This window comes from Helobdella robusta (genome assembly GCF_000326865.2).
Source record: "Helobdella robusta unplaced genomic scaffold HELROscaffold_3, whole genome shotgun sequence".
NCBI lineage: Eukaryota > Metazoa > Annelida > Clitellata > Rhynchobdellida > Glossiphoniidae > Helobdella > Helobdella robusta.
Window position 1 is genome coordinate 5,442,693 of NW_008704501.1, and position 14,312 is coordinate 5,457,004.

Sequence of the window (14,312 nt, forward strand, 5' to 3'; positions counted from 1 at the left end):
TTGATGTAACTTACTTGCTAGAACACTTCGGTTTGAATATAAAAAATGTTTCAATAGAAGAACACTTTTTGGATGAAAATTTTGTCAAGTTGCAAGCCACGTTTGATTTGCACCAGGATGAATTGGATTTGTATGAGGTCGACACGTTGGATCTCAAACACTCGTATGACCTTCACTGCAAGATGAATGAGGAATGCAATGCCATTATGAACCAACATGCATTCAATGAGGAAGATGTCAGAGAATTTATTGTTGAATCGAGCAAAGTTGCCAAATGTTTCAAAACTGTAATCAGTGAGATCGAGCATGTGACCAACGAAACCACCGAATACAATCAAACTGATGAGTTGCAAAAAGAAATCATAGTAGCAAAAACGAAGCTCGTGAAAATTGAAAATTTGTCAAAAAAATTCAGGAGTAACATAATTGCGCTTGATCAACAATTAAAAGATATAAAAAACATCGAAAATATTTATTTGTCATTTCATAAACAAATAAATGCACTGATTGGACATTTGAGCAAGTGCCAAGTTGCATCAATGCATTCGAACAAAGAACTCCATGTCACTAAGGACAAATTTGAGTTTCTTCTCCGATCTCTATCTCGATACAACGAAACAATACTAGAGTTAAAAACCAACGTAAAATTAGAAATTTCAGACACTGAAGAAACAGTTGATGAAAATGCAAGTAATATTTCAGTAAACGAAATCACTACAAACACAATGAACGTGTTGAATAATATGAACCAAGATGATTCTTTAAGCTCTGAAATTGTCAAAATAAAAGGTACAGATGATGAGAACTTCTTCAATGAAACTTTTATGACCAGCTTCACTACCTGTCCGATATGCTTCGATGATTTAATGCCACATGATGCAGTCATACTCAGCTATTGTGGACATGTCGTTTGCAAGTTAGAATAAATATTTTCATTTTAAAATTAATCAGTTAAAATCTAAAGTATAAAACTCAAAATATTCTTGACACTGTTTATTAACATTGAAATAACTAATGCCATGTTGCATTAATTTTTCTTTTTAGACACTGCTTGGAGAATCATGTGAAGTTGTACGACTCGGAAGAATTACAATGTCCGTGCGTCGATGGTGTCATCAAGTGTCCTGGCCTCATTTACGACAGGGAACTAAGAGTTGTTCGTATTGTGGTTTACTTTAATATAAAATAAAAGTAAACAAATTTTTTTTTATTTTATATAAAAAGAACGAATTATCTACAGTCGGTCAGCGAAGAAACCTACAACATTCACTTGAAACGAGTCATCAAACTGATCGAGGCCCAATCGGACAACAGTTTTCATTGCCAGACACCTGAATGTGACTATTGGGTGATTATAGAAGATACCATCATCGACTCCATGCTGTGTCCATCTTGTAAAGTCATCAACTGTCTGCGTTGTCGGGCCATCCATAAAAATATGTCCTGCCTGGAATATACAGCCTTACAGTCGCAGGATGAAAACCTAAAGATGACTGAACTTGAAATTGAGGTTTGCCGTTGTCAAAGCAGTTTTTTAATGTATTGTCAACATTTTCAAATTTCCTTCGTCGACATTTATCTTACCTCTCAAAATAATTATTTTTTTTAAATATTTTTAAGAAATGAACGAGCCTATATCAAAGTATTTGGCCGTTTGATTATGTTTTTTGTATGTCATAATTGTTATTTAATTTAATGAAATATTTCGTGTGAATTGTAATTTAGCGTCGCACGCAATAAATTGGTTAAGGTTTGAATTATCCTAATGAAATATGATTGTAATAATATCAACTCTGATATAGTGTTATGCTCCGCATTATCTATCTTTAGGATGTATATTTATCTCAATAAAAAATTTGAATTATTTAGAATAAAATTAGAGAAGGAATCATAATGAGATGTCCAAACTGTAGTGTGGTCATTGAAAAAATGGACGGATGTGACGGTCTCTACTGTCCGAAGTGCAACCTACAACTATGCTGGGCGACCAAAGGGCCAAGATGGGGAAAGAAGGTTTTTGAAAATTTAACAAATATATAATAAGAGATTTTTTTTTAAAATGAGGCCAAACATTAAAATAATCTGTTTGTTGTCAAATTCATTGGTGACACTTATAGAATGTATTAACATCTTCGCAGTTCCTTTGTCGTCATTTATCTTGCCTTTCAAACCCTAACTAAAGCTAAGTTAGCTGTCTATATGAATTTAAAACTCGCTTTCCATATGCCTTCATAGAAAAAATTTATTACGGTTAAAACAATTTTTATGTTTTCCTCACCATGTAGATTATAGGTTGAGTACCTTATAATTTCCTCACAGATAAATCCATTCGTACGTCGCTGGAGAAATTTATGCTACACGCGCATGATAATGCACGAATTTGAACAATCATGTAAAACTTGATCGAGCAAGCAGTAGAAATGTCACATCACATCCAATGCTTTTATGTACAAAAATAGGTGTCGGTACTCATTGTTGATTGATGTAGCAAAACTTTAGCCGAGGGAGCTATGATGACTTTTTTTCCTTATCACGCCAAAAAACGGCGCAATCATTAATTACAAAAAAAGGATTTTTCCACACTTTTTAAAAATGTGCCAGTTTGACGTACCAGTGCGCAGTGCGCGTACCGTCACAGAAAAAACTGGTCGGCATATTTTTCAACTAATACAGCGTGGTTACACATATCAAATGCTTTTATGGCTATAATTCTAACGTAATAAGCGGTGGTTGCGTGCACCTAGGCTCTACACATACACAGCAATGTGTGCAATTTTTAATCAGCGCTAAAAAATACAGACTAAGAAAATTATATCAAATGTATAAAGGGAGATAACAAAAAATTCAACAGGGAAGAGGCGACACATCCGGAGGCTGCAGGTGTGGAGTTGGTGGACAGCTCTGTCACCCGGAATGTAACTTCTGCCACTGACTTCAACAACGTAACGTAACGATATTTTGCCTTCTTAGTTTTGATTTTATGGAAAAAATTCAGTAAAATTCTTTTAAATAAAAATAACTTGAAACGAGGGAATGGTTTTTATATTGACCAATACGAAAATCTAAACACAATTTAGATTCCCAATGTATAAATTTAAATACAATTTGGACAAAACTCAAGTGTTGAAATAGAAAACTGAGACAATGATATGATACAATAATATCTTTAACAGACAAATACATGTTCTGAATAACCTGTGATTTACAAATGAAAATAAATTTTTCCACAACTGTGTTACCTGCATCAACTAAAAGTCGATGGCACGACACATCAATGTAGCCTAACCGAATGAAAGTGGTAAAACTGTTGATAAATGCGTCACACAGATATTTAAACAAACGTCAACAAATTTCAACTAAAAATGATGAACAAATTTTTGATTATAAACAAGAAGCGAGTATAAAATAATTTATAGATACGATCATAACAGACAAACACGATGTGAAATAAATAAATAAATATGTATATATATATATATATATATTTATATATATATGTCTGCAAAAATATATACTGCACATCTCTTAATGACGATAGAACATCAACAAAACGAAAATATTGGAAATGTGATAAAGTTCTTATTAACATATTTTAGACGCGCTGAACACATTTTATCAAAAATAGAAAAACAACACGCACACAGCAATAATCATCAATAAAATCACGATTGTGCATTATAAACTCTTATAGTACGAAATAGCACTTTTGTTATTTGTATACGGAGATGAGAAATATGATAGATTGGTAATATAGCTGTACTAACAAAGTAAACATTTAAGAACCTTATATATAAATGTAGTCATTTCACTGTTCGCTGTAAGCTGATTAAATAAATTAGCTACTCTTACGTTACATTATTAATACTACATCTTACAATTGAGCTAAAACGTATTAAAATAAATTAACTAAAAATAATTTTAAATGAATTAATCTGCCGTTATTAGTTTCGATCCATTGATTCCACGCACGTAAACTTTTGACGGTCGAACTAATAGGCCGTGACCTGGCCGACAAGAGAAATATCTGTCAGAGAGAAAAAAATTTTTCTGCATTGTAATTTTTTTGAGCATGGGAAATGGCTTAGTAGAAACATATTTCATTTGAAAACACAGCACAAGCTATAAAATAATTTTCTAGATAAAATTACGATGCAAGCTGAAATTGCAAACGTTATATGAGAATGTTTCATCAAATAATAATAAGATTACAGTCTGAGTATGGTTCACTAAATTAACCTTCAAATCAATAAAAAGAATAAAATGGTTAATAAAAAAAATGATCTAGAAACACGTTGCTACCTTTTACCCTGAACAGTGCCATCATGCTTGCCCCTTGGTGTTTTCAGTTCAACTCCGAGCCATATGCCCTCTGCAAAGTCCACACTGCCTATGTAGTGCACAATGCCTGGAACATTGTCATTGTAATTTATTATTATTGTTGTCTTACTTTAATAGTAGCAAAATAGTGCTCACTTCATAAATATTGCTTTTATTAACATCTTATTACATTAACCAGATGGAAAATTGTATACATGCAGATGCTGACTTCATTCTTTGTACGATGCACGTGTCGTGCAAAAAACTTGATTTTAAAAAGTACTGAGTAGTAAGTTAAGAAATGAATAGACTGCAGGAATCAAATAGTAACCTATTTCTCCATTGCAGAAGACATGTGTGCCTTGAGTGAGGATGGCTTCAGATGATGTTGTTGGAGACGATGCTGACCACTTGGAATTTCCATTCTTCGATTTGCTGCTGATTACATGTCGTTGAGTGATATTACAAGCAACAACATAGTCAAGATTTCTTAGTGTACAATTATTTCAATGCGGTAGACAGAATGACAAATTAAAGTTTGTAATGTTAAGGTATATTTAAAAGGTAGAAAAATTCAGTTTTAAAATCATAATAATACAAATTTCATTATAAAAGAGTTATGCAAATTTATCACATAAAATAGTAGTAGTATGAAAAAATGACAACAAAATAAAATAGTTTAAAACACTGCAATATCTACTTTTGAGGTAGTTTTGTTTGGCTGGCTTCATATTGGCACTCATCTTTTGAAGAAATATTAAGAACTTTATCAAGTTTTATTCTTATTAAAACACCAATATTTAAAAACTTATTCAAATAGAGAGTTAGATGTTAATTGAAATTTCTGATAGAATGAATAAACAATGAACAATGACTCACTTATGGTTGTTATTGGCGTTTTGAACAAGTTGAACTTTTGAATCTTTTTACAGTGGGCATCATCGAGCCTGAAAAAATGATGACTCGTTTTAAAGTAGCAATTTACAATTTCACTTTTTAAAAAAGTATATAACAAATAAATAAATAATAGAATAAGTAATTGACCAAAAATTTTAAAACTGAAAATAACTATAAAGACCTTTGTATTCGAAACGGAGGGGCAAAGACACCGTGATTGGCGGGGCAGCTAAAATATTGAACACCATCAACCGATCCATTGTTCCTTCCAATGGGTCGATACAACTCAATGCCATACCATAATCCTGACAATGGTAGGTTAACTATGTTGTAAAAGTAATTTTATACACAAAATGACTAATGAGTGAATGAATGTGAATGAATGAATGAATGAATGAATGAATGAATGAATGGATGAACGAACCGGGAGCAAATTCAGTTTCTCCGACATATCTTACGGTGCCCATTTTCTTGCCGGCGACCAACACCCGATCATTAACTTCAATATCACTACTAGTGTTACTCTGTTCACTCAAATCTAATTTGCTTTGTCTCAAACCTTCAATGGTGAATGTGAATAATAAATATTATTAATTAAATTAATTAATTAATTAATTAATAACGATATTATTATTATTAATCAAGTATAAATTTATTGGTTGAGAGATGTCACCTGAATCGATTTTTGAGGTGATGCGGCTGAGGTCGATTCTGCTGTAGGTCATCGAGTGGTGGTTTCGTGTCGGAGGTTGTTCGTGGCCCAGTGTGTTGTGCTGCTTTGATATTTTAGATATCGGGGCAAATATACCTTCAAAATGCAAATGGAATGCCAATCAGTTTGACGAAACATTCCACTTAATTGAATAAAAACCCAGTAACTGACCATAATTTGGAGGGCATTTGAAATATTGGATGCCGTTAATGGAGCCATTGTTCTTCCCAATGGACTCATCAAGTTCTATACCAGCCCAAAACCCACCGGCAAATAATGTCGGACCGCAATATCGTAAGATTCCAGTCTGTTTATATGGGAACATTATTTTAATGCATATTCAGTTAAAATTAGGAGAATAAAAATAGAATATACAAAGAAATGAAGAATCAACCTTGACACCACCAACAAAAACTTTATCTCCAATTTTGACATCCAGTGATTTGAGAATGCAAGAAATCTGAGTGGATTCTTTAGGGGTGTGGGAAAAAAATGATGTGGAATTGGATGGTGATTTTTCGAGGAGTGTTTTCAGCTCTGAAACTGTCTTCTTTATTTCAGTTGATATTTCATATGAATCTGTGCTGGGCAGCCAGTCTGCCAAAATATAGTTGAGTTGATTAATCAATGCAAATTAACTAAACATCTTTTAGAAAGAATCATTTAAAACTAAGATACAACTGTACACACATAAAGGCTTAAAAAACCTGTAGATAGCTTTCCATTAACATCTTTGATGCTTTTATCAGCTCCATATTTCAACAGCACCTTTGTGGATTCCAATGCCAAAGTTCGGCAAGCAATGTGCAGAGGTGTACCGTGATCAAATTCATAACATAAACTATCTACATCTATCACGGGAAGCATTAATAAAATATAGGTCATCAAAAATGCTGAAACATAGATAACAAAAAAAAACCTAACCAACGCCTTTAGAAGCATTCAGCAGAATCTCCAAAACTAGGTGAACATCAAAATAGACAGCATAATGTATGGCAGCCATGTTGGTCCATCGACAACGAATGTATGGATCAGCCCCTCTGGACAGGAGCAACAAAACTATCTGACATGCGTCATCAATGTTACCCATGCCTCTTGCTCCAGATTTAACCGCATAGTGCAACATTGTCATGTCTGTCAGCCCATCCCTGTCATTTACATGAGCACCACAATCCAGCATCTGTCATGTAGTTAAATTGTTAAATTAAATTAAACTCTACATGAGACAGAGAGAGAAATACATTGGATTTGGATTACAAGTTGTTCTATAACAGTACTAATGAATCATATTATAATATAAAATAAATTATATTACAAGAAATATAACAAAAAAAATTTGTATAGTAAAAGTTATACAGGAAAAAGGAAATATTGAGTCCACATAATAATAATAATAAAATTATTTTTTATTATTCTTTTTTAACTTTTATAAAAACTAATTTTAATTTTTAATTAACTGACCTGACAGATGACAGTTTTAACGGACTGTTGCACAGCAGTCGTCCACTGCCTCAAAACAGCAAACATCTCAGCAATTGATGCATCGTGGCTCACAAACATCTGACAATTCTCACAATTAGGATCAAAATAGGAAACTTCTGCCGACTTGTTGGCATTGAGGCATTCCGAACACGGACTTAAGTCGGCCGGCGGATGAATAATTGGATAATTTCTGTAGGTCAATTCGGAATCCCCATCATCATAATTTTCCATTTAAAAAGTTAAATTGAAAGCAAAACTTTTAACAACTTTCCGACCAAAAAGTTAAATCGGATTAGGAGAGCAAGTTAAGTGAAGTCAGACAAAAACAAAAAATTTTTAAACAAATGTTTCATTTTGAAGCGCTAACTATTTACTGGCTATCGGATTTAAAATCTAGCTGTTAGATAAAGCTTCATATCATACCGTTACTGTTTTAAGAACGATTGTAATTATAATAAATTTAAATTTATTCGTAACCATCAAAATTAAATCGAAACAGCTGAGTCCGCAGCAATAGAAGAATAATAGAAGAATAAAAGGAGGCTTGAAGCCTTGTTAAAAAAAAATAGGGCAAAGATATAAACTATATATAGACTACTCATCTTATAGAACAGAGATGATTTATCTTATAGGGCAATGATATAAACTATATATAGACTACTCATCTTATAGAACAGAGATGATTTATCTTATAATGTTTACAAACTTGCCTACCTATGTGCATTGTATCTGGTGTATATACTGATACATATACATACATACATATATTAATTACATTACTTTATGATGAATGTATGTACATATGTCACTGACATGTGTTAGAATTATTTTGTGGTACCTATGATGATCCTTTTGTATTTCTACACGTTGACGATGAGGCTAGGTGTTGCTATCTGTTAGCTAGTGAAAAAGTTCGCATTGGACAATTTATTAAATTTATTTGTTAACTTATTTATTAAAATTTGTCTAATATTGAATTTTTAAATTAAAATTGACTACTAAATCAATTTTATCACTTAACTAAACTTTAAATTAAAATTTAAATACATAATAATACAGTATTGTTTTAACTTTTATTTTAAATAATTAATTTTCCCTCAACAAAACCAAAGATTTGCAACAAAACCAAAAATTTGCTGTTATATAGAAAAGAAATCTTGAAGACAAATGAATTACACTAAATTTTTAAATGCTACCAGCTTGGCAAGACAGCCATCCCCAATACGACTACTAAGTATCTATTGAATTACATTACTTTACAACAGTCAACATAAATTGGCTTTCAGATTTTCAATTTATTTGATTATCATTATTTAGTCATAATGATTTATTATTGTCATCATTGTCAATGTCATTAATAATATCATTAGCATTTCTATTAAATTTTAAAAAGAAATGAATGATGATTTATAATATAGAATCTATATCTAGATCAAGTGAAATATAATTATCATTATATTGCTGTTATTATTTATTTCATTTCTATAAAATATTTAACTATAATAATGAAACATTAAAAGACAAACAATGAATGAATTAAATCATAAAAGCTGCGTTGAAAGCCCTCAGTGGTCCTTCCATGATATCCTTAGCTGGTGGTAATCCAAATCCTTCACTCTTTCCTTTTCAAGAAGCAACTTTCAAATTATGGTATACTTTTTTTCTATTAATTTATGTTTATTTTTTATAACTTTTAACAATTTTTAAGAATCAGTTAAACTAAAATTTCTAATCATTTCTCAATTTCTTAATATTATGTTGCACATCAATATGTTTAAATTGTAGGAATGGCAAGAAGTTACATTTAAGTGAAGAATCATTGAATGTTGCATTGCAATATGATGCCTCTGCAGGGTGGTTATCTTCAATTCACCCATTTACAATGAATGTGTTTTTTATTTATTTTTTAGTTTATCTAAAGTTATGTTTGGTGATAGTTGCTGTATCATTTAATAAATCATGATATATAGATAAAATGACTATTTTTTAAACTGGACAGTTCTGAATATATTAATACAATTTAAATTTGATTTTATTATTTGCATCAATGGGACAGAGTTTCTCACTTGGTAAAACGTCTAATGGAAATGCAGAAGCACTTACACAGGCCTCCACTATCAAAAACTAATGAACTAGATTTGTGCATCACTTCTGGCTCTCTGGATGGATTAACAAAAGTTGTAATTTTTTGTAAAAATCATCATTATTGTCAAAGTTGTATTTTTTTGTCCATTTTATTATTTACTTTATTTCAATCTATTTATTAAATAATAATCTACATTACTGTTTGGATATTTTCAACTCTATTGCCGTTACTTTATCATTGCATAATATTTTCAACAGAGTTTTGAGATGTTGGTTAGTGCTGGTGACCAGGTGCTCATTGAGCAACCTTTGTGTTCTCATGTCATATCAGCTGTGAGTTCTTTGTATCAAATAAATCAGTATTTTTTAATTTCTGAAAATTTTAAATGTTTTTAAGTTTACTTATAGAAAATTTTCCACTTTTCTTCCTTGGAATAATTCAACGCAGAAAGGACTTGTAAAAATTATATTTTGTTTCATAATGGTCTCAACTGAATATACTGTTAAAAACAACACTACAGTTAAAGCCTTTAGAATGTACAATAGTGCCTCTTGAAACTGATAGTCATGGAATCACGCCATCATCACTTGCTCAAATTAGTAAATGTGGAAATAACAATAACTCAATGAAGTTTCTGTACACATCACCAAATGGAAGCATTCCAGCTGGCATTACAACAACATTGGAGAGAAAAGAGATGGTCTACAAGGTTCATTCATTACTTGTTTCTGTTCAGAAACGTTTGTAGCACAAAATTTTGAAAAGTGAAGTGTCCAAAAGTGCTGTGTTAAGATTCGATGAAAAATTTTTTGAATTTGTTGTATGTACACATCACATATAAAATCAATCCCATCATTTAATTTTCATAAAGACGTTGACATCCATATTTGTCTTTCGTTTATTTTAGTTTGCCCAGGAAAATGATCTTCTGATCTTAGAAAATGATCCGTACAGTTTCCTACAATATACAAAGGTTTGTTAGTTTTTTTACTCTATGATTCTTCTGTCACTGAAGAAGTCTTGGTTAAAAATAGACTTGATGGAATCAGTAAAATTTCAAACATAATCCAAAAGTCTATCATAACACATTGCTCATATATTCCCGTTGTAACTATTTTACATAGTAAATGTTATTAATAAATTTGCCATCACGTTCTTAAAATTGAATTTTTTATAAAGGAGCCAGAACCGAGTTATTTATCAATGGACGTTGATGGAAGGGTTCTGAGGTTTGATTCGCTCTCTGCAGTCATCTCACCTGGGTTTGTTGGCTGTTTGGACGTTTTTTCTTTGATGTGCATGTAGAGCTGAGTGTATGCGTTGGCTTCCATTTTAAAATGTCTTACATACTCATTTTGTGTTTAGTCTTCAGATTGGGTATGTCACAGGCGCTAAAGCATTGATTGAACGAATCGTCCTGCACGTTATGGTCTCATCCATGCACGTTTCTACACTTTCACAAGTTATTACATTTTTTCATTCCATATTTTTTTTTCATGTTTCTGAAATGTAGAATAATTACATGCCTAATTAAGCAGCTTGCTCTTATGATGAATTAGCATGATGTGCTTATTTAACCTTTGTATTGTCTTTGTAATTTTTTCGTTTTATTAAATTACTACTAATCGAACCATTTTCAAGGTTATGACACTTGAACTGCTCAAAGAATTAGGTTATGATGGATTCAAAGATTATACTAATAGGTTATATTAACAATATTTCAACTTTTCATGATTTCTTAAATATAGGTAACGTGAATTTATCACGCTTTAAAACCAAGCTTTTTAAAAAAAAGGCCATGCGTGTATGCAGGCAACATAACATGTCTCGTCAACCATGTATCACGTTTGCAAAAATCTAACAATACTAAATCGAGTTAATCTTTTAAGAAAATTTTCAAGTATTTCAGTGATAAGTTAATGAACGCCTAATTTCTCCCACGTTGTTCATTCATACTCGTCTTGCTTTGCTAGCATGTGGGGAGGTATAATGTTAATCATTATTTTTCAGATCTTGTGAAACATGTCTATTGTTGAGATATTATAGCTGTAAAAACTAAATACATTAAAGCTGTAAAATCATTAAAAACCTTATATATTTTTTAATCTGCTTTATATTTAGTGTGGCAGAATTCTTTAAGGATAAGCTGAAAGTTGTTTTAAGGGCAGCGGATAAATATCTCAAAGGTTTGCAATTTTTTTTGCATAACAATTTAAAAGCTTCAAGCTTGAAATAAAAGATTTATTTTTTGATGACATCTTAGTTGATGTTGAAATTATATCTTGTATCTACAGATTCTATTGAATGGACGGTGCCTCAGGGTGGTGTCTGTCTGTGGATGAAACTAAAGAATGGATACCAATATGTTGGCGAATTCGAAGAAACTACCGGCTCTAGTCATGTAAGTTTTAAAATTTATTAAAAACATTGGAAAAATGTCATTTATGCTTTTGATTACAGATTATTTTCGCAAGTGGTAAACATTTTTTTGTGGACCCACCTAACCATGCCACCGACTACATTGTAGCTTTTTTCTACTATTGTTTTGAAGATAGTGATGATTCAATAGATTATGTTAGTTTAACCGTTACCTTTTTAATTTTTGTAAAAGAATATTTAGAGTAAAGCATTTAAATTGCCTAATTTTTTATTTACAGTCATTCAAAGAACTGTCACAGAAGCTTAAAGAGGTTGATTGATCACAAAGAGGATAATTATCTTTTAACAATGACTTATACAAATAGTGTAAAAATGCCTGTGTCTGTATTCAACCTCATGGAATTAAGCCATGGAATTTTAGTATAGGATCTGTACAATAGAACTTGAAACGAAGATGGCTTGAAAACATTGGCGTCACGTTCATTCGAAATTTTTTTTTTTCATTCTTTATTATTGCAGCTCTGACATACTCAGAACCACTTATAATGTTGCGTATATATTATCTACATATTTTTATTACGTTCTTCATATCTTCATCCATTGATTTGAAGCCACAAAGGCTGTTTATTCTTTTCACACGACTTGCACATGTATTTATGTATTTATGTGATAGCCATTGAGATGTTTGACTCGGCGCGCATTTGAACCACTGAGCCATCTCGCCGGCCAACTAATATTCATCTGTCGGTTCAGTTACTTAACTGTAAAAAGTAAGGTGCCTTTGTATCGTTGGTGCTATATTTCAATAACGCTAACCTTATAAGGTATATAGAGTGTATACATATATATATATAAACAACATAAGCAGTGTATCAATATAAATAACATTTATCAACGTCGCACTCAACTTTTTATTTGGCAAATTGATTGAAAGTGAGTCGCGATTGCAATGAACAGGCATGCATGATGATGCGATTTTTAACATTTTAAAGTTTTATTTTCCAACAAACGAATCGCAAACGTGAGTTATAATATTTCAAAACGAAAATTAATGCAAAAATTATTTTAATGTGGAAATGACACATGTCATTCATTATGTGTGCTTGTGTAATGTAATACAAATATTTTTTTAAATTTAGTAATTAATATTAATTTTAATTTTTAAATAATTAAAAGTACTCTAACTAAATCTAAAATAACTATTAAATTAACTGTGTGGATTCAGTATTGTATTTTTATGACTGTCCTATGTAATAAGCTAAAATTTAAATTAATAAACAAAAAAAACATAAAATATAAAAAATAAACAGAAACACGTTTGGGTTTGTTGCATGGATATATCGGTAATCTCGGAGACGGCAAAGTGGTTTTTCCAGAAATATTTATTTATAGTCAACAGTTTAAAGAGACTCATAAGTTCCACCCACGATGCAACTAATAATCTAAATACAGCCTGTATGTTCGTTGGTTAGCGACAGTATAATGTAAACAGCCGAAATACTAAAAAAAGGAAAACTGTTATTTTTAAAATGTTATTGAATTTAAAAAAATAAATAAAATGTAAAACGCTTGACAATGCAATCTACCCTTAAACGATTTTGAATCCAAATTTAACCTGAATTTTATGCTTTGTACCATATAATTAAAATAAATATAACGGCCTTCGCTCATTTTTGACGGTCGAACAAGGAGCTTACTTCCGGAGGAAAATTGGAGGGTGAATTTTTTATCGCCCAAGTCAAAAGTTACGATCGTATATTTACTTATTTCGGAATATTGCTTTTATTTAAAATTTCAAAATGTTTTAAAAGGTGATACTAGATGCTGTTTTGGGATAGAATTTTAAATAAAAAAAATTTTTTGTGAACCACCAACAACACAACAACACTAAACGGCGACTAATTAGTAATTAAATTACTAAACTCTAATAATTAAACTAACACTAACAGCACTTGTTCCTAAGATCCTAAATTCTATTGCTTGATTGGTTTTAAAATTTTTATTTACAATGCTTAGGTCTGGGAATAAAAAATATACTAAATTAAATAAATATATTAAACAACTTACCAATCAATTTTATAAAATAAACAATTTTGTAATTTGTTCAATTCAAGCTTCAAACTCCCCAAGCTAACTTGCAATTTAATTAAAATTTATTTATTATGAGTGATTCAAACTAAATTTTTTTTTATTTAATGTTTTACAAAATATTCCTCATTCTTAAATTGTAGTACATGTTGTTATTAAATTTATTAAAGATAATGTGTGATTCATCAATCCATGACTTGTTAGATCATGATCATTCAGTTTTAAAGAATCACCATAACCAATGAGGTTTGTAAAAATTGTACTTTTAATTTATTATATTTTATGCACTTAGAATGTTGTGTTATTAATTATTATCATTAATTTATTAAATGCTGTGCATACCTATAGCAA

General features: G+C 31.0%; 3 protein-coding genes across 3 annotated transcripts; 2 read left to right on the forward strand and 1 right to left on the reverse strand.

Annotated features, from left to right (window-relative positions):
* The first annotated feature begins 860 nt into the window (after positions 1–860).
* HELRODRAFT_106565 (hypothetical protein) lies at positions 861–3,032 on the forward strand. Its single transcript, XM_009021448.1, has 5 exons — positions 861–916; positions 1,045–1,156; positions 1,241–1,510; positions 1,870–2,013; positions 2,852–3,032. The coding sequence occupies exons 1-5, from the start codon at positions 867–869 to the stop codon at positions 2,930–2,932; spliced, it is 657 nt and encodes a 218-aa protein (XP_009019696.1). The 5' UTR covers positions 861–866; the 3' UTR covers positions 2,933–3,032.
* Positions 3,033–3,927: 895 nt separating this feature from the next.
* Positions 3,928–7,701, reverse strand: HELRODRAFT_188652 (hypothetical protein; the record flags this gene model as incomplete). Its single annotated transcript, XM_009021449.1, has 11 exons — positions 7,388–7,701; positions 6,851–7,106; positions 6,634–6,777; positions 6,321–6,523; positions 6,098–6,233; positions 5,888–6,022; positions 5,639–5,773; positions 5,396–5,519; positions 5,197–5,264; positions 4,300–4,405; positions 3,928–4,024 (listed from the first exon to the last, which is right to left on the reverse strand). Exons 1-11 carry the CDS (start codon positions 7,637–7,639, stop codon positions 3,928–3,930), a joined length of 1,656 nt encoding a protein of 551 aa, XP_009019697.1. The 5' UTR covers positions 7,640–7,701.
* A 1,794-nt stretch (positions 7,702–9,495) lies between these two features.
* Positions 9,496–13,857, forward strand: HELRODRAFT_161542 (hypothetical protein; the record flags this gene model as incomplete). The annotated part of the gene is made up of 12 exons (XM_009021450.1): positions 9,496–9,585; positions 9,752–9,826; positions 10,015–10,203; positions 10,402–10,467; positions 10,674–10,756; positions 10,860–10,956; positions 11,136–11,197; positions 11,616–11,680; positions 11,789–11,895; positions 11,955–12,068; positions 13,184–13,340; positions 13,823–13,857. The coding sequence occupies 12 exons, from the start codon at positions 9,496–9,498 to the stop codon at positions 13,855–13,857; spliced, it is 1,140 nt and encodes a 379-aa protein (XP_009019698.1).
* Positions 13,858–14,312: the final 455 nt, after the last annotated feature.